The sequence below is a fragment of the Convolutriloba macropyga genome, chromosome 1 (genome assembly GCF_964194025.1).
Source record: "Convolutriloba macropyga chromosome 1, txConMacr16.3, whole genome shotgun sequence".
Taxonomy (NCBI): Eukaryota; Metazoa; Xenacoelomorpha; order Acoela; family Convolutidae; genus Convolutriloba; species Convolutriloba macropyga.
In genome coordinates, this window is record NC_134468.1 from 45190263 (window position 1) to 45217479 (window position 27217).

At 35.5% G+C, this 27217-nt stretch overlaps 4 protein-coding genes across 4 annotated transcripts; all 4 read left to right on the top strand.

The window, feature by feature from the left end:
• The first annotated feature begins 7177 nt into the window (after positions 1 to 7177).
• Positions 7178 to 9043, top strand: LOC142341584 (uncharacterized). Its single transcript, XM_075392681.1, has one exon. The coding sequence runs from the start codon at positions 7178 to 7180 to the stop codon at positions 9041 to 9043; it is 1866 nt and encodes a 621-aa protein (XP_075248796.1).
• Positions 9044 to 9079: 36 nt separating this feature from the next.
• On the top strand, positions 9080 to 9778 carry LOC142341650 (uncharacterized). Its single transcript, XM_075392809.1, has 2 exons — positions 9080 to 9380; positions 9429 to 9778. The coding sequence occupies exons 1-2, from the start codon at positions 9080 to 9082 to the stop codon at positions 9776 to 9778; spliced, it is 651 nt and encodes a 216-aa protein (XP_075248924.1).
• Positions 9779 to 10801: 1023 nt separating this feature from the next.
• On the top strand, positions 10802 to 17531 carry LOC142341724 (uncharacterized). The gene is made up of 2 exons (XM_075392929.1): positions 10802 to 11528; positions 17521 to 17531. Exons 1-2 carry the CDS (start codon positions 10802 to 10804, stop codon positions 17529 to 17531), a joined length of 738 nt encoding a protein of 245 aa, XP_075249044.1.
• A 2967-nt stretch (positions 17532 to 20498) lies between these two features.
• Positions 20499 to 25485, top strand: LOC142349461 (uncharacterized). The gene is made up of 2 exons (XM_075401044.1): positions 20499 to 21013; positions 24477 to 25485. The coding sequence occupies exons 1-2, from the start codon at positions 20677 to 20679 to the stop codon at positions 25142 to 25144; spliced, it is 1005 nt and encodes a 334-aa protein (XP_075257159.1). The 5' UTR covers positions 20499 to 20676; the 3' UTR covers positions 25145 to 25485.
• Positions 25486 to 27217: the final 1732 nt, after the last annotated feature.

Below are 27217 nucleotides of genomic sequence, written 5' to 3' on the forward strand. Positions count from 1 at the left end.
TGTTTCTTATTTTCTTTTAAATTCGGGGTGATTTTGGTAGTGCTATGAAGGTTTCCAGAAGTTCATATGATTTTTATACTAAATCGGAGTTTTTTCATGTATTTTGCTGATTTTTGGGCTAATTTTTGCAATTTTTTTGACGATTATTTTGATTTACTGCGTGGAATGGGTATTGAAAAGACCCCTCTTACTGTATCAATTGTTATGAATTATTTTGTTGTTAAAAATATGACGAAAAAAGACGAAAATTGAAACTACTTTAATTTTTTGCTTTTTTCATTTTTTTCTGCTCTTAAGACAAGTTTTTAATTCTATTATGACTTGCCTATTGTTTGCGGGTATCTGGATATCCTATTGGCTGAAAGCAATTTTTTTCTGGATTTATTTGCTTTTGTAATGTTATCTTATTTTTATTCATGATTTGGATTTTATTTTGGCAAGTATTTTTAAAAAATTCCCATGAGTTGTTTCAGTGGGTACTAGTTGTTTTGATGAAGTAATTTTTGCATAGATAGTTAGTTAGGGGTCCCACTTTCTGACAAAATTTGATCGGAATATTAATCATATTTTAACATATTTGATTTTTTTTGTTTTACTTTTTTGTTTAATGGTTTTGTTTCAAAAAAATCCTAAATTAGTGGAGGCAAGTTTTTCTGATCAGTAATTGCTTGGCGTTTAAATTGATTTCGACTTCAAGTCGTTTCCGGAATCCTTCGGCTAGGTTTTTTTTAAAGATCTGTTCACATATTTTCATGATTTTTGAAGTCAAATTGGAGTAGTGATTTTGGTTACGTCGAAACAGGAAATGGAACAAAAAACGAGTGGTTTGGCGCGAAAAATTTTCTTGCTCTAATTTTAAAGTAAAGTGAGAAAATGTCGCTTGAACAAAAATTCGCTTTCGTGCTAGTGGTTTTTTTGTTCACAGCGGCAATTTCACTTTGGTTTTTAACTGTTTTTTTTTCAATTTTTTGGATCGGATTTTTTTCTATATAGTTTTTGCAATCCATTCATAGTTCAATCTAGTCCTAGTTTTTGTTATAATTGAACTTAAATATCTCGTTGGTGGTTTTTTGTTCACGCTAGGGGCATTTTGAAATTGATTTTCTGTTTTTCAGTTTTTTTGTCTTTTTTATCTGATTTTCCAAATTCACTCATAGTCCGTTCTAGGTCTAGTTTTTTGTTTAGTCAATGAAATTTCATTGAATTTTACGCCAGGTGGTTTTTTGTTCACATGCGGCAATGTCACTTTGATTTTTACTGTTTTTTCGGCTTTGTATTGGATTTTTTTCTAAATGGTTTTCTCAATCCATTCATAGTACCTTCTTGGTCTAGTTTTCTGTTTAGTCAATGAAAATTCTTTGAATTGTAGGTCAGGACTTGTCCTGCTATGTTTTTTTAATTTTGGTGAATAGATAGGCGTGGCCAACTTTCTGAAAATGTATGCTCTGTTTTTGTCGGTGTTTTTGTGTTTTTCTTACCTGCCTGCTCCATCAGGAGTGTTAGTAGTAGTATTTTTAACCTCTATGATGTAATTTTAACATATTTGTTTCACGTTAAGACAAAGAACTATTTTCTCGTAGTCTTAAAACACAGCTGCATATTGGTCAATATGACTTGAGCAATTTCGCAACAACGCAAGCAGTTTGAGTACCTTTAGTTTCTAAATTTTACTAGAATGTTGCAAAAAACTATTCTCAGAAAAGAAAACTGAATAGAGAGAATTGATCTACGTGCCCGTGAATTTAGAGCATATTGAGAGTTCATAAGATAAATTACGAATATTTTTGAGAATAGAATCAATTTGATGCTAGAAAAACTGACAGGTAAATGAAATCTTCCGAAAATGACATCAAGCAGCCGCCGAACAAGGTAAAAAGTGATGTAAAATCATGATAAGTGCGCAAGCTGTAGTAATATGAGTGAAGGAGGATACAAGTTCGAACGCAAAATTTCAGGGGAGTAGTATGGCCTGGGTAATTGGTGCGTCAATACATGAGACAATTGTATTGGAAAGATGTTTCCGAGAAGTCCCGGAAAAGCAAATTCTACATTTACTGACGACGAGCCGGCTTTGCCGAGATTAAAGCTCTTCTCAGACTTTTCTAAATCGGGAAAAAAAATTTTTACAAAAAGCTATTTGGAGACAGGCAGAAAAAAGTTGAAAAAAAATCAAGAAAGAGCACCGGCTCAAAAGTTCAAATGGGCATTCAGCATACAATTATTGTGATTTAAAAATGAAGAGAGCCACAAGAATAAACATACATCCTTAGAGTCAAGAGTTGGTATTATGACACTGGAGGTGTTTGAAGAAAAAAAAGATACTGTTTGGAAAAGTTGTAAATTGCAAAAACGAATTGACAAAGAACTTGGATTCTGAGAGTCATTGATGTCGATGTGAAATTTGAAACTAGATGTCACCTAGATGTAAACAAAAGAACGCCCAAAACTATCAAAATTTTCTCAATCAAACTCAATGAAGTGAGATGTAAAAACTCAGTTACTTGAATATGACCGATATCGAGTTGAAGAATCTAATTTCAAGACATGCAATTTAGAAATAATCGGAAATGATTGCAGTGAATCTGAAAAACTGCATTGATTCCACCGAGTTAAAAACTTAATAATTGAGCAACTTTCCTCGAAAAAAGCATGAACTTTTATTCAAAATTTCGGTTTGCTATTTATCAATCCTGACAATTAAATTGTTCTTGTTCTTCTGTGGAATTAAATTCAAAAAATAACCAAAACAAATTGGGCATTTCATATTACAGCTTTCTTAATGGAAAATTTGCAACCATAAAGCGGTTCTATAAATTTTTTTTATGGCGTTTTATAGCAAATACGGCACCATAAATGTAACGCACAGAAGTTTGAAAATTCATCAAATTTTTGGAGCTCCAGGTGGCCCTTGGACTGTTTTTCAGCTAAACGAGAAAATGTTTATGATAGTTGTTTCTATAGTAAGTTTGCATAAAATCCATATCTGGAGTTTTATGGTTGGTAAGTTTCGAAGAAAAGATGAAAGAAGTTTTATACAATTTCAAAACAAGATCAAGCCACGGTGCCGGACCAAATTGTACATCTCACCAACCAATACTAAATGTTTTTTTCTCAACCTGCATCAATAAAATATTTGTTTTCAACACATTGAAAATCAAATAGCACCAGCATTCAAGCAAAGCAACAAAACTTACGCAACTCGTTCTGGCCACTAGATGTCCTCTGTTGAGTTTAAAAGCAGTTTGACAGCTAACGTCAAATAATTTTTGCTACTTTTATTGAAAAAGGAAACTAAAACAAAGGCAGTCAAGCTTCACGAGGCAACGAATTGTTACATTTCAATTAATCAATTCATTCGTCATGTATTTGATTACCGCAATCTGGAATGAACTGAACAATCAAGTGTTATATATCCTGATTTTGCTGCAGCACTAAATGCCACGTTAACGGAAAATGAGAATTCCTTTGAATTAGATAGAAGCGTCCGTTGAATAAAAATTCAAATTTATTAGACAGAAATCAATTATTGAAAATATACGGTTCAAAATCCTCTCTCCAAAAGTGACGCATCCCAAAAATCATTGTGGTTTTGAGCCATTATTAGGTCTCCCGTTCGTGAATAGTCCAGACTGAACAAAAGTTGTCCAGACCATTGTCACGATGGAACGGAACAGATCTTAGGCCAGATCGTTGTTCACAGCATTAGCCTGACGGAACAGACCTTGAGCCAGACCGTCGGCCAGGTCCACTTAAACTTGCAGATGCATCCAATAAAATTTGCTATTTTTCGTTTCATTTTTCCGAAGTAAAATTGATATCTAAAAATTAGCGATAAAAACTGTCGATTTAAAGAGCAATGCACGTTTCAGAAAAAAGTTTTAAGAAGTAGTCTAATCATCTACAAGTAGATGTTGGTTACCAAAGATTAAATATTACTTTGAATAACAGACATTGCAGCACACAGTTATACAATTTGGAGAGGACTGGATTTTCTTTCGGCTGGAGTTCTAGGCCACACCAAACAGACAAAAATATGCATCTTGGCCTGGCCAAAAAGACCAAAATATGGGTAATGACATGACCGAGCAGACCAAAAAGTGCCATTGGCCAGACGGATGGTGCAAACCAATTTTTTTCCAGGCCATTTTTCTTAAAATCAAATTCTCAAATTTAGATTTGATTAGACTTCAACATGAAAAGACAGCTAAGCTCGGATCTTTTGCTCAGTTTTGAATTAACAATTGTTGCTAACTGTGAAAAAAATAATATCAACAAAATATTTTTTGATAAATTAACGTGGAATTTAATTTCTTTTAGGCTTTTTAATTTTCTATTTAATATGCTTTTTGTGGGTAAAATTTTTGCAAGTACACAACAAAAAGTTTCAGAAACGTTTTGAGGCGTCTTGTTTAGATTTTTTGGATGATCACAACCATTACCTAAACCTTCCTCAAAAACAAAGACGGAAACAATATGAATCCACGCACTTCTTGTCAGTCAATTTTTGAGACAAAATGCTCCAATACTATCAATGATTGGTTACTAATAGGTTAATGTACACAAGTTAATAGTGATTTTCGAAACCAATCTGGTTACCATAAAAACCATTTTCTTCATTTTACTTAATTGATCAGCTTTCTTATGTCTTTTTTTGGATTGCCCAAATCGTATGCATTGATTATTCTACTGAATTCACTTCTTTGGCCCTGAAAATTGAAAACAAGTTCTTTCGATATAACCCAATGCTTATTTATCCTGCTAATTGTTTTTTTTTAAAAAAATCCGTTTTTCAGTTGAGAGAGACAATCAGCAGGTATTCCTTCATTGAGGAGTAATTTTCTAGTTACGCAATTCGGTTCATTAACTCCAAATGTCAATCGCGCTGTTTTTTAACCAGTTCTTATCCAAAGCATTAATTTCTGTGGCTTAAATGCCATGTTACAGCAACATTTTAAAAAAATCCCGAAGACAGCTAAATTAAGTGTAATTTACTCAGAACGAAAACAGAATTGAACTTATTTCTATTTAATTTCGATATAATTGTAACACTTTGAAGACTAATATCTAGGAACAAAAACTTTCCACAGAGGAATAATTTGTACAAATTAGTTGTATTACAGAGAATAAGCAGCATATTTGTCGTCAATTTATTCAGATTGGTAGCAAAATTGCAGTTTTCGAAATCATTGATAGCGAATTGACAGCCCGCAACTATCTAATAAGTTGCACTTAACACAATTTACTAGCATAGATTCATTGACATCGGCTGATTTTTTCGTTTATTAAAAAAAATCTAAATTATTTGGAATCAGAGCTAATCCATCCGAGTAAATTCTCCCCACCTCTTGGGAATTTTTTGCTTTTATCTATACGTAGCAACTGAATTTACTTAGCATTGCTCGATTTTCTGAGACGTTATTATTTTTTCTAGCTGAAACAACTTGTTGACATGTAAACACATTCTTCTGCACGTTTTTGGCGGAAACACCGTGCGGTCGCTTACCCCGATTCAACTCAGCACGGACAAGATCTCAAACTGTTTTTTTCCAAATGCTTAAATATTGTCACAACGAATTAAGAATAAAATATAAGCATTCTTGAATGATAGCGTAGCAATGGGATTTATACAATATCTTCACGTGTACCAGGAGAGGCACGTGCTAAAAAACTGTAACTTTGAACACCAAGTCATAATGTTGATTATATAGACATAATTCAATGGTTAGGAAATGGATGACTTTTTCACGGTAGCAAAAGAAGATTTGTGAAGCAAATCTCAAGAAAGTTATAACTGTTGAAAAGGAACAACAGTGGGCAAAGGGTAGCCCAGGCATATCGTGCCAAAGTAACTATAACTCAAGGGTCTTTTTTGAAACACCACCAACACTGGCGTCAGTGAAGCAAGCTGATTAGTTTGCTTCTCTGACGTCCGGCCACAACACCGCCAACACTACACATTCAAAATTAACTGAAGGCGGAACACCGCACAGTTTTTTCTGGTGACCCCCCCTAACCAAGCTCGAACGCGCAACCTCAAGGCAAAGGCAAGGGCAAAGGCAAAGACAAAGACCACGAATCATCCCCAAAGACCAAGACCCATCCCCCCACCGGACAATAAAGACCCCCCAACACAGTCAACATTTCAACAACACAATACATAAAGCAGAATACAAACCTCCTGACAGCAATGCCGAACAGAACCATGCAACCACCCGTTTTAAAAGCAAAAATCAGGGTGATGGGGGAGAAAATTGCGAAGAACCTGCAAACCATGAGCGAATTGATTGACAGTGGGAACATAAACGCAGCAAAGAATGTTCATGAAAAGGCGGCGGAAACATTTTCGGAGTTCGAGGAAACCAGTTACGAGTTGATTTCACAGCTTGACGCAGATCAGCACGAGGAGTACATCGGAAAAATCACTGACACGTGGAACAACATCGACGACATGAAAATTAAAATTCAGAATCAATTTTCGCAGGAAAACACCGCAACAAACTACAACACACAAGACAACAAAGAGACAACAGTAACAGCCAACTCGACAGCGGATAACTCAGCAACCAACAACATCATCAACACTAGAGCAATTGGACAACAGCAAACATCCGTTAACAGAAGTTTACACAACGAACATCCAGAAACTAACAATTCCGCTCAACGTGACAACCTCAACAGCTTTTGGAACGATAGACTAGCTTACTCAAGCAGCCTAAACGACCAGCAGAACAGAGTACCTGGAATGGGGGACACACAAACATTCAATCAGCCAACAGAACAACCACAACAATTGTCAACAACGTTATCACAACCAGTTCCGTTCTATACGCCTTATGTGGAAGCTCTTCCAAAGATGGATCTTCAGAAGTTCAACGGTGACCCGAGCAAATGGGCAGATTGGTACAGCCGTTTCAGTTTCATGATTGGAGACACTCAGCTCAGTGATGGACAGACGATCGCCTATCTACAAAGACTTGTGATTGGAAAAGCCAAAACAGCAATTGAAGGATTTGCCTGCAACGGACACCTGTACAAAGATGCAATAAACGAGTAGAAACAGCGGTTTGGGAACCCAAACGTCATCATCAGCAACTTGTTGGAGAAACTCATCAAATACAGGCCACCAACGACATTTCTTCCTTGGACAATTGTAAATTTTTCCACATTCATTAACACCATGACAAGGACACTACAAGAACTCAACTTCGAAGCCGATCTCAACAGCACGACAATCTTGAAGCATGCAACCGACAAACTACCTTACAGCGAAGAATTCGAATGGAATCAGTTTGTTTTACGACGAAGAATTAAGCAGCCGACACTTGCAGACTTCAGCCAATGGATTAAAGAAATAGCAGAAGCACATGAACGCTCAACGCATCAAGGACGAAGCAGTACTAGTCTCAGCACAAACAGTGATACACATCAACGAAATTTCAACTTACATGGAACCCGACAATTTCATCAACAATCAACTCATCCAAACAGGGAACAACAGCAGCAACAACAACCAACACAGAACATAAACAGCACTAGCAACAACAGGAACCAGTACAACCAGAGGAGCACAACACAAATGCTTCAAGCAACAAGGGGAAGCAACAGCAACAACCAGCCTCTGCCTTGTGTCTTCAACGACGGTAATCATCAGTTATTCCATTGCCCAACGTTTAAAGCAAAGACAGCAGACGAAAGACTACAAACGGTTTATCAGTTGAACCTTTGCAGAAACTGTTTGGGAGCAAATCCTCGAGCCAACAAATGTCCCTCGACCTCTAATTGCAGGGAGCAAGGATGCGGACAGCGACACAACACTATGTTACACGGTGCCAACAGTAGATACGGACGAACAATGACATCAATTGTTCAAACAAACTCTCAAATGAGCAACTCAAGTGGAAATGGTAACTCATTTGCAGTCATCAACAAAAAAGATACAGCCACAACAAAGGACACGACAGCAGCAACAAAAACAACGAATCTTCTCTATGTCATGCCAGCTATTTTATACAACAAAGAGAACAAAGTTCGAACATACGCCTTCATCGATCCAGGAAGCAGCTTGACAATACTTCTGTCGAAGACAGCCGACGAACTACGCCTTCAGAAAGAAACACGTCAACAACTTGTCTTGGAGGGAGCCAACGGAACAGACACAAAATCGTGTTACACAACGTCAACAGAAATTTCGAATTTGGAAGACGAGGAACGCTACAACCTCAAACAGATATACGTTGTGGAAAACATCAATTTGCCAAAGCTGAAGGAGCACCCGGGAGACATTGCTAGAAAGTATGACCACCTTAGACATGTCAATGTGCCAACTCTGGATAATCTCGAAGTCACAGTATTGATTGGACAGGACAACATTAACCTTATCTCACCAGTCAGAGTGCAACAAGGACCATCGACAGCACCAAGCGCAAGTCTTTTCAAACTTGGTTGGACTATTTCTGGACCCCATACAGTATTGGATGACAGCAAAACACAACATTCAATGCATCATACTGCTTTGTTTTGCAGCAATTGCCTCGAACAAGACAATGACCTCAACCAAGAAGTTTCTCATTTGTGGAAAGCAGAAACAATTCCATTGGAATCCAAACCCAAGTCAAATGATCCCGAAGTTTTGTTGGCCACCAAGATACTCAACACAACATGCGTGAAACAAGCAGATGGACGTTATGAAACGGGACTTCTCTGGAAAGACGACAGCATTTTAACAGACAACCGATCACAAGCCTTGACACATCTGAATCATCTTGTCAACAGACTACAGAAAAGACCTGAACAGTACAAGAAATACAATGAGGGCATTCAAGCAGACCTGGAAAAAGGCTACATTGGAAAAGTACCTTTCCATAGACAAAAAGATACAGGATGGTACATTCCACACTATGGTCTTGTCAGCCCAAACAAACCCGACAAAATACGAAGAATCTGCAATGCCAAAGCACCACAAAGCGGAACAAGCCTCAATGACAAACTCTTAGCTGGACCTGACCTCCTCGGGAACCTGCTTGGAATTTTGCTACGATTCTGACAGGGAGCCATCGCCATCCAGGGAGACATCGAAGCGATGTTTATGCAAATCGGAGTACGACAACAGGACCGACGTTATCTACGATTCATGTGGAGACAACCCAACAGCCCAAAATTAGAGGTGTACGAATACCAAAGACACATCTTTGGAGCCAGAGACTCACCAGCTTGCGCAAATTTTGTTTTGCAACAGACAGCCAAAGACGACATCGAAGATCACCCAAATTCTCTAGAGATCATTCAGCGGACATTCTACATGGATGACATGGTTGCATCTTTCAGCAACGCCATCACAGCTTTCACTACAGCCAAGGATGTCAAGGATACTCTGAAGAATGGTAAATTCAATCTGACAAAATGGTGCAGCAACAGCCGTGAGTTTTGAGAACAGATGCAAGATGATCTATGCAAACCAGTGGAGGAGCTCTTCAGTAAAGGTTTTCATCAAAGAGTACTTGGAGTTTACTGGAGCTTAGACGAAGACAAAATCATGCTCAAAGCGAAAAACAGAAGGAATTTGGACAGGAAAACTTGGACCCAGCGCAAGTTTCTCTCTTTCGTGTCAAGTTTATACGATCCTTTGGGAATCATATCGCCATTCCTCATACGAGCCAAGATTCTACTGCAAGAGTTGTGGAAACATGGACGCGAATGGGACAAAGCTATCAGTGGAGACAATGGAAAGGCCATCAAAGATTGGGTACAGGAAACGGAACAGACAGGTACGGTAGGGTAAACAGGTTGGTAGGTGGTACAGGACTTGGGGACACAATGGAACTTCATGTATTCTGCGACGCATCATTGGAAGCAACAGCAGCAGTAGCATACATCAAGACAACCGGGAACCAAGAAACCACAACTCGTTTTCTCATGGGAAAAACAAGAGTGGCACCCTTACGTCAAACAACAATTCCCAGACTAGAACTGCAAGCAGCACTTTACGCGGCAAGATTGAAGAAAACAATTGAGGATGAAATGGATTTCAAGTTTGACAAAATCTTTCTGTGGAGTGACAGCACGACCGTTCTCAGTTGGATAAAGAACTTCAAATTGAAACACAAGATGTACATCGGAAACCGAATTGCCGAAATAAGGGATCTCACAAACACCAATCAGTGGAACTACGTCAACACCAAAGACAACCCAGCAGATCAAGGAACGAGGGGACTAACAGCAACAGAAATGACAGAAAAATCTTTTTGGTTACAGGGACCACATTTTCTTCTATCTTCTAGCGACATCTCGACAACAGAAGAACAACAACACGAAACTGTTTTCTTGAAAAGCGCAGAACAGAAGCCTCAGGGAACACGACGACAGCCAATTGACAAAGACCTAATTGATGCCAACAGGTTTAGCCAGTGGTTGAAACTAAGAGCCGTCATCATCAAAATGAAAAACCTCCGAAACACGGGACCAGCAGATCATAGATGCAGAGAACTTTCTTTTCCGTCTATCTCAGCAACAATCATTCGAGGAGGACATAAATCAACTGGCACACAACAAGCCAATTCAAAAACGGAGTAGATTGATTCAGTTGACGCCTTCAATAGACGAAGATGGTATCCTTCGATCAACTAGCAGACTAGCCAACGCACCAGTTTCGACAGCAACAAAGAAGCCAATAATCTTAGACGGTAGGAACAGGATTATTCGTCTTTTTCTGGAACTGCAACACAACATCAATGGTCATGTTGGAGTTGAACAGCAAACACACATCATTCGGTTGAACTTTTGGGTTCTTCAATGCAAAACAGTAATGAAGAAGATCTCGAACAGATGCTACGAATGCAGACGACAGAGACAACTCAACAGCCAGCCTCAGATGTCAGATCTTCCGAGCTACCGATTCTCAGTCAAACCTGTAGCCTTCAAGGAAACCGGAGTAGACTTTTTTGGGCCATTCGAAATCTACAGCCAGATCAACACAGCCATGAAAGTATACTGTTGCTTATTCACCTGTCTGACGATACGAGCCGTTCATATCGAAGTGACCAGGAACTTGCAAAAAAAATCATGCATAATGGCATTCCAACGATTCTTCAGCCGACGAGGACTACCGGAAAGAATTCACAGCGACAACGCTTTATATTTCACCAGTACAGCCAAAACTTTCGAAGAAAGCAGCTTCACAACTACAGAGATACAGAAATATGCGGAATCAATAAAGATTACATGGAAATTTATTCCACCAGGAGCTCCTCATTTTGGTGGAAAATGGGAACGCCTCATTGGGATGAGCAAACGACTCTTCTTCAATATCGCCGGATCTAGGAAACTCCAGGAAGACAGTTTCTCAACCCTTAATTGCCAAGTCGAAGCTCTACTCAACAGCAGACCTCTAACATCAGTCAGCAGGGACATACGCGATGTGGAAAGCCTGACACCAGGACATTTTTTGACAGGAATGACAACAGGACTGCCTTCAGATACTACAATTAGCAGCAACGACAGAGGAACAGGAAAACTATGGAACAACGTCAACAGTATTATGAACAAGTTTTGGACACGTCTTTTAAAAAAATATCTGCCAACACTCAGACAACGTCGAAACTGGCATTCAACAGTAGACGGGATAGAAGTAGGGGACATGGTATGGGTACTAGAAAACAACACACCCAGGGGTATTTGGCCGGTAGGTAGGATACAAAAGGTAAATAAAGGTAAGGATAATGTGGTAAGGTCCTGCCTGATTAAAACAACAAAAGAGGATTTTGTTAAACCAGCTATTAAACTTAGTTTAATCTGCGACAAATCAACAAAAAGGTTATCAATAGCAAATGGAGAACAATAATTTAAGCACAATCTGAAGCAAATTGATATCAGTTTTGGGATTAGATTAAAGTGAAAGATGAAATGTTTAAAGTTCAATTCAATGAGTTAGCAATTCAAAGGGACTATTAGGTATTATTCAGGTACAATTAGGGATTTCAATAAGTAACTCACAAGGCAACGCAAATTAGCAAAGCTTATCGTTCATTAGATAAATACATTCAAACGGGAAAATTTAGGTAGGTAGGTTTAACAGAAAGACAAATTCTGGATAGACTTTAGGTAGGTTTTGGAATTCAAATGCACAATTAATTAGCTTAATGCAAAACAGCAGAGAGTTAAACTGACTGTATAACAGTATTTTGAATAATTAGATGACACTGAACAGCTTAGGTAAAACCAGACATCAGTGGTAAAAAGTAATACAAAACATTTGGTATTCCGACAAAACTCTAATTAGGGAAAAACAGGTAAAAGGTAGGCAATAGGTACAAGGTAGTGGTAGATTTAAGCACGTAGGGAACACGGGGAGCATCAATTTGTCAACCAGCATCTTTCAACGAGCAGACAAGCAACAACAACATTTCCAGACATCGTTCAGTTTTTTGACATTCGCCAATCAGCCAATACAAAAGTTGATTCAGAACATATAAATTGTACACAGTCAAACGCAATCAGCACAAAAGCAATTCAACTTACCAGCATACAATTTTTTCTTAAACAGTACAAGCAGCACGTTGACAACCAGTACACAAAAACAATCTACAGACAACACCGACGGAATACATCAGCAGAAATTTCGCAACAACAAACACTTCAGCAAGAATTACTTCAGAAGAAGCAACAGCATTTTTTCGAACAGCAGTAAACACATTCTTCAACAGTAGACATTATCAAAGTCAGGACAGACATACTTGTAGATATGGACGAGTCCATAACTTCAAGATCAGCGTTTTATTGAGGACACAACTCAATACAACATTTCAACATAATCATCAGCAGAAGAAGTAAGAAATACAGTTTAGCTACACAAAAGACACAACAGAGCAAAAGAGAACACGACGAGACGACGAAGAGCAACTTCAAACAGACTTCAACAACAACAACAGATCGACTACAAACTTTCTGATTTCTGATGCCCAAAAATGGGGGCCCAATGTACCAGGAGAGGCACGTGCTAAAAAACTGTAACTTTGAACACCAAGTCATAATGTTGATTATATAGACATAATTCAATGGTTAGGAAATGGATGACTTTTTCACGGTAGCAAAAGAAGATTTGTGAAGCAAATCTCAAGAAAGTTATAACTGTTGAAAAGGAACAACAGTGGGCAAAGGGTAGCCCAGGCATATCGTGCCAAAGTAACTATAACTCAAGGGTCTTTTTTGAAACACCACCAACACTGGCGTCAGTGAAGCAAGCTGATTAGTTTGCTTCTCTGACGTCCGGCCACAACACCGCCAACACTACACATTCAAAATTAACTGAAGGCGGAACACCGCACATCACGTTTCAGTTGATCAATGTAAACCTTTAAAGCATCAGCTAACAAAATGTTGCGGATATAATTTAGTCTTCAAACAAATGGGTTTTTCTATTTAGAACATATGTGTGAATTTTAAAGCCCTAACTCAAAGTTAAATCCCGCTTCTCTTCTATTGATGCTGGAAAAATTGGTAATATGTAGGTTTTATTGATGAGGTTTCACAGAGGAATGGCAAACAATTTTGCTTCAGACGAATTTTGTCAAAAAGAAAAGTACAGGATATAGCTAGCTGCATTATTGACCATTGAAAATCACGGTCTTAAACACGAAAGCCAAAATCTTTTTTTAAACCAGATTTTCGAGAACATTGTTTGAAGCTTATGAGATGTAAGTTTGTAAATGTAAGAAAACCTTCGTTATGTTCGTTTTTTTCGGACATAAATGACTAATGCCTTGTTCTGTAGTTCCATATCGTCAGTATGTTCAAATTTAAAAGGGAAGAAATTATATTCAGTTTATTAGATTTGGTATTTTGTTAAACGCAAGATAATGGTCAGTATTTTTGGTTTCTGAGATTCTGCGTGTTCAGCTTGTTAGACTCAGTATACGTATGAAACCTTGGTATAGTTGGTTTCCAAAAGCAGCATGTGACGAGAAAATGACTAATGTAATTGATTTCTCATGATCATACCGAGATTAACTGAGTCGGATTTAATGAACTGAATGTCCACCAATGTTCAACAAATCTTACTACTAGAAAAACGAACAAAAAATTCGTTCAATTTATTTTATAAATAAGCGAAACGCAAAAAAAATTCATTTTGACTCTTTTCTTTAAAAAAAAATTGTCTACAAGAGGTACGAAAATCCTGCGATTGGAAAGGTATCACAACATTCGACTATATTATAGACAAAAAAACAGTTTTTGTATGAAAAAAACCAACGTTTGATGAGTTTATAATCAACAAGGAGGCTCGGTAATGTGCTTTCGCACATAAAGCTCCGACCCCGCTCATCCACATTTTGGGCATAAATGTCTACAAAGAGAGGAACAGTATTTTTCAAAAAGAAATGTGTCTGAACAAAAAGATAGCCTGCAGCACATATAAGTCACTGGAGTAAAAAATGCCGCAGTAGATTGATGAGATCGGCCATTATTAGGAAAACAAGACGAACAACAAAATCAAACAACAAGAACAACAAACATTAATTACATCCAAAACTTTGCGTCAGTTTTTACAGAAAAACTTAATAATCAAGTAAAAATAGCGTCTGACAAAACTGAAATTAGGCAGAATAACTTGTACTTCATTAGAAATGATGTGGGACCACTCCATAAAAAGGCTCGGTAACAATTAGACAAAAAGATTTAAAAAGCAAAGAAAATTGGCTCATATTTTTAAAAACAATTAATTTTAAAAAATGAAAAAACAGCAATTGAAGTTATCCGACATGTTTATGATCACAAACGCTTCTTTTAAAAGGCATTAAGACATTTTATTAATCAAATTTTTTATGCGGTTAGAATATGAACAACAAATAGAGACAACAAACAAAATTCAAATAAAATTTGCAAGAAAATGATGTCGAAGCCATAAAATCGGGTTTTGCCTCACAAAATCCGTTCAATTGAGCCTTCTTTTAACGCCAATAATGAGGCATCCAAACTCTTTTTAATGAGAATTGGAAACAAGCAAACAAAAAAGCAGAAAAACATGAAAACCGGTGTCTACCAAAAAATAGAATTAAATATGTCTGTTTGTTTGTCCGAAAGAATTCCATGGGACCTGTTATTATTCAGAATATGTCTTACGAATACAAAAAAACTTCAATCATAGACATAAATCAAAAATTAATTTTCTTTTTTTGCAAAAAACCCATGTCGATGCGAGTAAACTCATAACAATTTCTTCAAAAACATTAATTTTTGTACTCTTGCACCTTCCTTGGAGCACAAAAATAACATATGTGACCTGTAGTCAATGAGACTAAAAGACCAACTGACAAAAAAGAACAAAAGTGCGAAGTTAAAATGTGTTTTTTTTATTTTTGAAATTAATTGTTTTCAAAATCATGAAAACCATCAGCTATCTACTCAAATCAGAATATTGGCTCATTTACTCTTCCATAAACAGCCAATGAGACTTGTCGTTATCCAGGAAATTTTTTACGAATAAAAGACAAAGTAATATCTACAGTTAACGACAACTGTGAAAAATTCAATCAAAATCTTGAATAAAGGGGTGTCGAAGCTATTAAAACCATATTCTATGCCTTTAAAGACTTTTATGTAATCAGTTGTGACTTATTTTCAATGCCAATAATGTAATAAGGGAACTGTCAATAATGTGATCATTGACAAAACGAGAAAAAGAACGTGAAAAAAGGGCCAATGCCTCAAAATCGAAAACAAATTGTGAAAACTAGTATTGTCAACGCCAGAAATCAATAATTCAACGTATAAATCCGCAAAAGAGATTAGGCTTTTATTCAGTAGAAAAAAGAAGAAGAGACATTCTTATTTTGTTGCTACTAAACTACAAAATGACCAAATTAAAAGAAAACTAGTGGCAAGATTCAATAAGCCGTTGTTTATTTAAAAAAATAAACATTTGAAAAAGTAAAACCGACCATAAGCTTTCGAGTAATTAAACTATAAACTTTAATTGGGAACGGATTCGAAAGCCAATTGGACCTATCAACGGTAGGTGTTGATTTGAATTCTTCTGTTTTTTAATTAGCATAAAAAATATTGAAATAAGTTTTTGTAAAAAAGACCGACTGATTACAATCTGAGTTATATTTGGATTGTAACAGTCCGAGATTGGACCAAAACAAGGCTTGCTATTGCTGTTCGTTCCCTATGTACACTCAATTAATTCGAATGATTTAGCTCTGAAAAATTTTTTAGTTAAAAATCAAAAATGAATGCTGTTTTTTTGATAATCATAGTATAATTTTGCCAAAAACGGCAAAATTTTAGTTCACAGCTACTCTCAATGGAAATGAAAGTAGGACTAGTTCCCCTTCGTTGTTTAAAAAGATTGTGTTAGTTTTTTTTGGTTGTGTACTTCCCGCAATTTTAATCAAAGGGGACTAAAGCAGCTTATTTCGTGCAATTTTTGATGAAAAAGTCGGAATTATGAAATATTTAGCCAAAAAGTAAAATCAAAACAGTCAACAAGACTTTCTGTCTCCAAAAAAATGAACAGTGTTATAGTTAACAATTCATGCATATTTTAGCACAACTGACGAAATTTTAGGCAAAAATTCTGGAAAATTTGAATAAATATAACGCAAATTGGTCTAATATTTACAAAAATATAAACCACGATAATCAAAAGACTCGAATAAAACCAATCGGCAAGCCTTCGTTATACTGAAAAAATCCGTAAATTATGAATAAAAAAACGGATTTCCCTCCACTATTCACAAAAATTGAAACCTCGATAACTCTCTATAAAAAATGAAATTCAGAAAAATCTTTTTAATTCCATATTCTACGCTGGACGGGCTTTTTAATGATACCACTCACAACTCTCTACGATGAATATATCGATCGGTCAAAATTGTCTGAGCAAAAAAACCTAGTTGAGTATATAGTTCCCCCCCTCAAGAGGGGTCGGAACAAACATTTCCTATCGAAGAAACTGGACAAACCGAATCTAAGAGACTAAACATACCGAATATAAGAGACCGATATACTGACGATTTCTTACGGTTGAAACCGATCATACGGTTTTTGTTCGGTCTTTTGGACTAGGGTAGGGTCAATTTGGTTACTGAAGGTAGAACTAACAGCTCTCGATATGAAATGACAGCAACTGATTTGACTAAAATTGGCTTTGAATGCTTCAGATGTTTGATGAGTTTTCCATTGAACTGAAATATTTTGAATTTTTGCTGAGTGACCACTTTGATAAATGTATTGCAATTTATGCTAATGTAGTTTTATCCTATTTTTGTCTCCAGAAACTCATTGTTATCTGAAGTAGCAATGCTGGGACTCATTTTCATCAAGTCCTTTTTTATATAGTTGCGATGACACAGAACTGTATTTGGATTAAGTAGATTCCGTTCGACAGTCAATATTTTGTCCCTCCAGGGTCTTGAAAGACGGTTGTTTCGCAATTTTCGTGCATTTTCGGACAGCTATCTTGAAAGATCAAAAATCTTGCAAGATTCTTGCAATATGGTGCAAAATAGCCATTGGTTTTAGACTACGATTGACCTGGAGTTGGGTTTGTCATTTTTTGGAGAGTTTGTGTGATAGAAGGTGCAACTAGTTTCGCAAAACCTTGTTGTTCCGACCCCTCTTGAGGGGGAAGGAACTATATACTCAAATGGGGTTTTTTTTGTTCCGTGAATTTTGGCCGATCGATATATTCGTCGTAGAGAGTTGAGACTGGTATCACCAGAAAGCTTGTCCAGCGCAGAATATAGAATTAAAAAGATTTTTTTTAATTTTCGTTTTTTACAGGAAGTTATCGAGGTTTGAATTTTGAGAAAATAGAGTGAATTCCGGTGAGTGTTAGAGTTTATTCACATTTTCCGGAATTTTTGAATAAAACTTCGCCAATTTTGCTTAAATTTGTTATTTTTTTTTAAAAAAAGTTGTTGATCTTTATTTGTAAAGAGGAAAAAACATTTTAAGTTACTTTTATTAATTTTTTTGTCCAAAAAAGCTGGCTAAATATTTCAAAATTAAAACTTTTTCATCAAAAACAGCACGAATTAAGTTTTTTTTGGTCCAGTTTGATTAATATTACAGGAATTACAGACCCAAACACCACTAACACAATCTTTATAGACTCAAAAAGGGGCTTTTTTCCTTCAAATTCTGCTGAAAATGCTCTGTAATAAAAACTTTGCCGTTTTTTGCTAAATTTATTCGTTGATTATCAAAAACGCAGCATTTATTTTTGATTTTTTAACTAACAAAATATCAATATCTATAACATTCGAATAATTAAGTGTTCCTTACGACCAAATAGCATTAGCAGGGCTAGTTTGGACGAATCTTGAAATGGAATAATCCAAAAATATTTCGGATTGTAAACTGTCGATCTTTTTTATTAAAAAAATTTGATCTTTTCTACATTAATTAAATAACAGAACATTTCAAACTAAAGCTCACTAATGATAGATCCAATTGGCTTCCAAATTAGCTCCACATTTTTGCATATAGTTCATTACTTGAAAGCTTCTGGTCCTTTTTTGGTCCTTTTAAAATACTTTTAAAAGTATTTTATTTTTTAAGTAAATAATGACTTATTGAAATTTAGCTCCATTTTTCTCTTAATTTGGTCAACTTGTAGCTTATTGCCTGCAATGAGAGAATGCTTTTCCTTTCTATTGAAATCAAATTCAGTGTCTATTGCGGTTTTACGCCTTAAGTTATGGTTTTCTGGCTTTGATACTACTAGAATTCACATTCTTTTTTAACTTAAATGTTTTTGCCCATTTTTCACGTTTTCTAGTTTTGTCACATTATCACGTTATTAACAGTTCACATGTAAAATTATTGACTATCAAAATAAGACAAAATTGATAATCTTGAAATCTTTGAAGATATAGATTATGATTTTAAAGTCTTCGACACTACTTTCTCGAAGAACTTATTTGAATTTTTTTTTAAATTTTTTCGTTAACTGTCGGTTTTACTTTGTCTTTTTAGTCGTATGAAATTTCCTGTTCATTGAGCTGGTTTCATTGGTATTTATTAGAGGAATTGATTAGGCATTATTCTGATATTGGTAGATAGCTGATGGCTTTCATGACTCTGAAAACAATTATTTTACAATCTTAAAAAAAACAACACTTTTAAACTTCGCAATTCTGTTCCTTTTATTGTCTCTTTGTTATCTAGTCTCGGTAATAACACGCTAAATGTGTCAAATTTGTTGCAAAGGAAGGTTTCAGAAGAGATTGGGGTCACACAACCTAATATTTTGTAAGAATTCACTGACTTAACTGGCTTCGACACGGAAAATAAAGTAAACTAATTTTTGATTTTTGTCATGTTTGACGTTCTTTTTGCAGACGTAAGTCATATTCTGGATCATTGCAATTCTCAAGGGCTTCCTTTGGAAGAATAGACAAAAACTTTTTTTATTTCGTTCTGCAATAAATGGCGTTCATGTCTTTGAAATTTTTTTTTCGAAAAAAAATTAAAGTGTTACTTAATTTCGCATTTTTTTCATTTTTGTCTACTTGCTATTTAGCATCAATTATGAGAGGTCACATAATACAGTATCGGTGCTCGCAAAAAGTGTAATGGAACACATTTTGATGGAATGGCTTTACGGTTTCGAAAGCTTTTTCTGCCAAGTTTTATTTGGTTTTTTGTTCGTTGCTATTTGTTGTTCTTTTTGTAACCGCATAAAAAGTTGAATGTCAACAATTCTTAATCCCTTCTATAGAAGCATTAGTAATTGTTCACCTATGGGATTTTTTCATTGATTTCTAATGGTTTTCATTACTTTGAAGTTAATTGATTTAAAAAAATTAAGCGAATTTTTCAACTTTACTGTTTTTGTTGTTTATTGTCTAATTGTTACCAAGCCTTTTAATTGACTTCTCCCATATCTTTTCTGGTGAATTACAAGTTATTTTGATTAATATCAGTTTTATCTTACGCTTTTTTGACTTTGTTATAAAATTTTGTTTTTTAAACCGGATATGAAGTTTTTGATGTAATGAATTTTTGCTGTTGTTGTTTGATTTTGCTGTTCGTCTTGACTCGCTTAATTTTTGCACATACTATCAATCTAATGCACCATTTTTACTCCACCACTGAGTTAATTGCTTTCGAGGCTATGTTTTCTTTCATACACCAATTTTTTTAAACCTACTTGAATTTCTGAGTTTTTCTATGTTCCTCATTTGGTAGACAATCATGCCAAAATTGTGGATGAGCGGGGTCGGAACCTTATGTGCGATCGCACATAACCGAGTCGCCTTGTTGTATGTATGTACGCCTGAGTAACACCCCCGGATTCAATTTCAGTGCTAAAGCTTTGACTAGTGAAACATTCATATTATACCAAGAACTGAAAAGTATATCTAAACTTAACTAATGGCATAATGCTCTCTAAAATAATAACTCTTATTTGTTATCAAATAACTTTCGAATGTCAAGAGCAGAACTATTTAGCGTCACATCAAGGCATTCAATGCTTTACATAACTTTCAATGCTTTCAGAAGCTAGAGCAGAGTCGGCATTTAAACATTGCGACATCTGTTAAGGTTACTTTATACATCATACGCGAATTCGCTAATAATAAATCTTGCGAAATTTGAACTGAATTTTCATTATAACAAAGAATTAATTTGCTGACGAGTTTAAACGCAATAGTTTTGAGACTATTAAGAATGGATGATGTCCCAGAACTGACCCAGGCTAAATTTTTTACAACCCCAACAACGACAACAGTTACAACAGTTCCAGACATATGTTCCACGACCTATGGCTTCGTTTCCTTGTCTCTTCTGGCTCTTATGGGCATCATTGGAGCTATGGGCAACTCTGTCTTGCTAGGATGCATATTGACAAGGAAGGACAAGTTAGCGAGTGACGTTGTAATTTGTTTTCTGGCACTTCTGGACCTCAGTTTCAACCTGGGTCTAACCCCAGCCTTCATTTGGATGAACAATTACTACAATATGATAGAGGACAACTCTTGGACTGTACCTCAAATCAAATACGAAGGTAACTTCCAACCAAATGCATAAAAATGAGCTTTTCAAACCTAGCAATGCACAATAGTCAGGAAATACGCAGTTCTGAGCTCACGATAGACTGATCGCGAACGCACTAAAAGTTTTTGTGCGTTCCTGACCACACTATCGTGCGCTCAAAATTACCTGCCCGAACCTTAGTGGCAACATATTTCACAGCTTAATCTTTACATGTATAATAAATCGAAGAATTTGGGTCTGATTCAGGTAATCTGCAGTCTACTTCGATGCAACTATGAGCATGGCAAATGAAGTAATATACTTATCATGAATTCGTAATTGGCATAGCAAAATTGATTTTATATTATGTCAAATGTGATAACTTCAAAATTGTCCAATGGACACTGCATGCTAAAACACCATGAAAAATTGTTGGAATTCCTTAGTTGAAGGGATTCGTTGGGTTTTCTACTACAAGCGAATACGCCGTTCATTACTCCTCTGGAATCCCAAGATCGCCGAAGCATGGTACCGCCCCGTTCTGCCCATTGTGTCTCCATCCTGTTTCATCGGGTTGCCGTCCTCTTCCGCTTGGTTGCTATCACTTTTCGTCGGGTTGTCGTTGTGTCGTGCAGGAAGACCCCGTTGATACATCAGGAATATGTCTGAGATATTATTTGATACATGTCCAGGTTTTCGTGCGCTGAAAATTGCCTATAATAACCCGAGTTCCGTTTTGTTCATCCATGCTTCCCCACTGTAATTTTTAACCTACGACACCCGTTTTACCTCCAAATAGTTTTTTATCTGGTGCCTCAACCTGGGTTTATATGCAAATCAATTTAATAACACCAAATAATGCTCAAAAAAATTTTTGCTAATTTATTTTGAGATCTTCAGCATCTGGCTAAATTATGGGAACTAGTTTGCACTATTGAAATTTCAATTATACCACCGTTTCATCATTTAGGTAGAAATATAACCATTTAGTATGCATATATATATATATATATATATATATATATATATATATATATATATATATATATATATATATATATGAGTAGCAACATTTAGATATACATGCCTCCATTTAAATACAAATATAAGGCAAAGTTTAGCTGCACAATTCTCATATAGGAATATAAATGTAGCAAAATTTAGGAACACATGTCACCATTTGTGTATAAATATAGTGCGATAATTAGGTCAGATGTTACCATTAAGTCATACATATGTAGCAATATTTAGCTAGACTTATCATAATAAGCGTGAGCTACCTCTGTTGATATTGTGCAAATCATAGTCTAAAAGTCAGACCAGGAGAAAATATGTGCCAATGAAACTAATGCTAAAAATCAAAATAAAAAATCTCGTAGCGTTAGGTACACGGGTCACAAATTAGGTATGAAAATGTAGCATTTTTTAGGTACACATATTACTATTAAGGTACAACTATGCAGCAATGTATATATACACGAGTCACTATTTAAGTATAAATATGCTGCAGTTCTTAATTAAACATGTCACTATTTGGTTATAGAAAAGTAGCAATAGTTAGCTACTTATGTAATCATTTAGGTTTGAATATGCATTAGTTTTTAGCTACACATGTCATCTTTTAGATATGATAATTTAGCAAAACTTAGGTACAGGTGTCACTATTTAGTTATAAATATGGTGCAATATTTACGTATGCGTGTCACTAAATAGATACAAACATGCATCAATATTTAGGTAAACATTTTACCATTTATATATACAAAAGTAGCAAGAGTTTGATGCTTATGTCACCATATAGGTATGAACACGTGAAATGTCTAGCTAAACATGTCACCATTTTAGTTTAATTCAGCGAATTTCGGATTAATTAGCGAAAATTGAGTACAAGTGTTAGTATTTAGGTACGAAAATGGTGCAATTTTGAGGTACCCATCTTACCATTTAGTTATAAAACATGGCAGTATATAACTAGAATTGTCTCAATAGTTGTGTGCAATTAGCGTTGATTTGGTGGGAATCATAAATAAAAAATCAAACCTGGAGAAAATTTTGAGCAAGTAAAACTTGCTTGTGCAAGGAATCAAAATGAATTTTTCTGTAGTGTTTGGTTTGGATGAGACGGCTAATACATAACCATTTTATTTATTATAATATCAACAATCCTGTGAACAAATTTACCACTGAAATGCCCACTGACTGACTCTAATAAGACACAAAACCCCTGGAAAAAAGCTGTTTGGTTCCAATAGGAAATAAAACCCCACAGGAAACATGATAATAAAAAACCATATTTTATTAATAAATATAGAATTCATTCGAAAGTATAGAGATATATGATTAAAAAGAGCACGCCAGTTTTGGCCAAAAATTTTACTAGCTCAGATGTTTAAATGTCAAGAGGGGAATCATTTTAAAAGGGAATTTATCTTCTTCGTTCCTATGGCGGGGCTTGATTTCCAAAAATTTTTCCATTTAAGTTTGGGCGTTTTTTTCCGTGAATAATTTTTCGAACCAGATAAATAATTAAGGCGACAACAAATATATGTTTTTGTAGTTTTAATGTAGACAAAACTGATTTTTCATCTTCACTTTTGTTGTACACTCTTACTTTACGAAAGGAAATTTGAATGATTCGCGGTGCGAATCAATAGTTTTAGAATGATGAGCTGAATTGCGTGGCGAATCAGATTTATTTGATTTGCGAATGCTAGATTGAATTTCCACTGTGCTGGTTCGCGAAAGGAATCAGGCTTATTGTTATTCGCAGGATTAATGCTAAAAGCGGGTCAATTGGGCTAAATTATTAGAGCGCTGTATTCGTTTAGCGAATAGCGAAAATGGTTTAGAAAAATGAATTATAACTGGTTGCAAGAAGGGCACTAATTCTGCTAAATAACTTAGCAGCAGATTAGGGTTGAGCAACAGACAAGAATGGTATAAAAAACTCCAAATGTTTAAAAAGCGGAATGAACAAAAGTATGAACAATCTTAAATATCTTGAAATTATAAGGAATGAACAAGTCATGAAGATGAACATCACAGACATAAACAAATTGAGAATAGGAAATAGGCAGTGAAAATGGTCTAGAAGTAATTTGAGCATGTAATTTTCATCAATATCCTTATGTTAGGACCAAAAGTTAGTGCTCCAATTTGCGCCTTTAAGAATCATTCAATTTTATATATTTTTATCTTAAACTTTAATATTGTTTTCCTTTACTATGAAAAGCTTCTGCTTAAAAATAATTTTAAGAAAATTTATCAAAGATCAAGTTAAAATTTTCTTTTCACCTCAAGAACAACACTTCGCCGGCAGTAGAACTGCACTGGATAATTGTAAATGGCGCAAATTGGAGCAATGAAATTTACTCGGTCAATAAAATAACGCGGTTAAATGTTTTACATTATCCGTGAAAAAGTAACAAAATTCATGCATTTATTGTCACTATCCTATTTATTTTGATAGATAATTATTTTTCCCTGTCTTTCAGCTTATGTGTGCTGTTTCTACAGTTTCACTACGACTACGTTCTTCTTCACGATTGCAATCACTCGCTATCTTTCAATCAACGCAAAGTGCCGAGCCAAAATTGGATCCAGATCAACAACAGTCGGTTTTCTATGCCTCCTAATATGCCTGCTGTACATTATAGCAGTAGCTGTAGCTTCAGTCTTCTACTCAGAAATCTACCTGGGCTTAACAGGTGTTATGATGATTGCAACCATTGTCATGTACCTCATGCTTTACTTCGAAGTCAGAAGTTACTTAGTCGTGACCTTCGATCAGCCCAGCTCAACAATGACGTCAGCTCAACGAGGAACAATTTTGTCGTTGTTTTACACAACTGTAATTTCGTTCCTGATTTTGCTGCCCTGTATTTCTACAATGTTCATTTGGTGTTGGGGTGCTTATAGCAACTGGTTCTGGAATGCGAACTCAAACGATTGCGTCAGTTTCATCTTTATCAACTTTTTCCACCACCCCGTTATGGCCATTAATTTCTGCTGTCACCCCATTATCATGTTCTGCACCAGTCGACTGCTCCGAGAAGAGTGTGTGGTTTTTATGCGCAAAATTAGTCTGAAGTTCACTGGAAGTGGGGGTTACAAGTATCAGAAGAACGAATTTGACAGTGCATCGCAGAATATTAACGGTTGATCACTCCGAAAGTACAAATTTGAAGACAATTAAATTTGAATAAAAATCATGAATAAAAGTAGCAGTGATATGATTTGACAATACCATTGATTCTCAAAGCGGTTGGTTTCCAACAAAAGAAAATTCATGAACGAATTCTGTTAACGAATTGATTTTTAGATATCTTCAAGAAAACTATCAATTATTACTTAACTGACTAAATTACTTAACTGGCTAAATGAATCTCCCCATTGAGGGACAAACAAACCAAGATGAAGGAAACAGTATCATATTTAGGGTGACCAGACTATAGATAAAAAATTCGGGACTGTAGATCTAAAATTTCAAATTCTTATTGTCTGTTTTTAAGCACTGTTTGTGAGCCTAAACATTAGATGCATTAGCATGCCTCAGAGGGCCAAGGGCCTTGATATGAATCTATCAAAAACTAACATATTTTCACGACCGAAAATGTGTAGCATTTCTGAGCTGTCAAATCTAATTGGCCGGTGGAAACTTGATTACATTATTTTTCGATTTGTTGTTCCAGTTTTCGCTTTTGACCTTTTGTCTTTCGACCTTTCGCCAATACTGCTGTACCCATACTTCTCTATCTGTACCCATACTTCTTCTGTATCCATACTTCCATATCAAATTATCAAATGATTTTTTTTGCCTTTTTATGATTTTTTGAAGACACATGGTTGAAACAGTGAAAGTTTTACAACCATTTTTAAAAATGGTTCGAGGCCCGCCCATGTCCGTATATATTATGTAAACGATTTACTACTTGCAAAATAATACTTCAGACCTTGACTCAGGAAAAAAAAACTTAAACGAATTAATTTTGCTCTGGTAAGAGTTCAGTAAAAGTATTGCCATAAAGGAAATGTTTGCTTTTTTTACACCTCATTGACTAACTAGGTTAGAAAAACCACTCAAGCCAAAAAAAGCTCTTAAAGTATTATCTCCAAAAAAAAATTCCTCGACCCTTAATTTTAAAAAATACGAATGTCAAGCACGAGTTTGGGCGTCAAGCAATAGACAGTGTTATAGATTGGGTCGACAAAACATCGGGTGCCGAAAAATTGTTTACAGTTTTTTACAAGAGCTCATTTGAAATGAAACAAAAATGTCTTAAGAAGCAGGCATTAACAAAATTGTTGCATATCTTTTATTTGTCAGCACCTCTTGTGCACAAGAGAAGATGTAACGTTTGAATATTTTTCTGGCCAATTACAATTTCTGTCACTGCAGAATGATTCCTTCTGATGTTTTCTCCTTAATTCCTTCTAAGGTTGTGTTCACGCAAATAATATTTAACGCTATCGAATGGCGAAAAGTAGCTATAAACTTAACATTAGCAGTTATATTCGTGAATGCAAATTTACTTTTGAAATTAATCTAAACTCAGTTTTCTACAATGTTAGGAGGTAATGAGCTTTTTTAACATTTGGTTTCCTTTGTCTCCGAATATCTGAGACCTTTTCGGAATAGAAGGTGGTCCAAGACTTAAAAAACAAAAAAATATTAATAATTATTTTAAGTCAATTGAGACCTTTCTCCAAGCTACGTTTTTCGACAATGTAACACAAAGTGCCAGGCATTAGAAAACAAATTTCAGTTTAGTCATTCTTTGCATCCATAACCCGGTAAAAAAGTCAATATTTTTTTGGGTTTGGGGAATTTCAATAAATTATCAAAACAATGATCTGTCGTAGAAATGCAACAGTACAAGTCGATACTTCGAAATAAAATAGGCAAAAAATCAGCTTGCTAATTCAATACAATGGCTCAAAAACAATAACATTTACCACTTTGGTGTTTTACAATTTAGTCATGCTAAAAAGAGAATGCATGAGCAAAATCTAACAGAATTAGGTGCTCCCCAGATTTGAAAAAAAGTACCATGACTGAGTTCTTGCAAACAAATTATCAGTATTTTATAAAAAATTTGTTTAAAAAATTTTCCTTTGAAACGATATTTTCAAAGAAATGAGAGCTAAATTTTACCTATTAAAAATTTTGTTTTTTTTTGAATAAACTGTTTCCTGCTTAGCTAGTCGAAATAAAAAAATGCATAAAAGATAAATT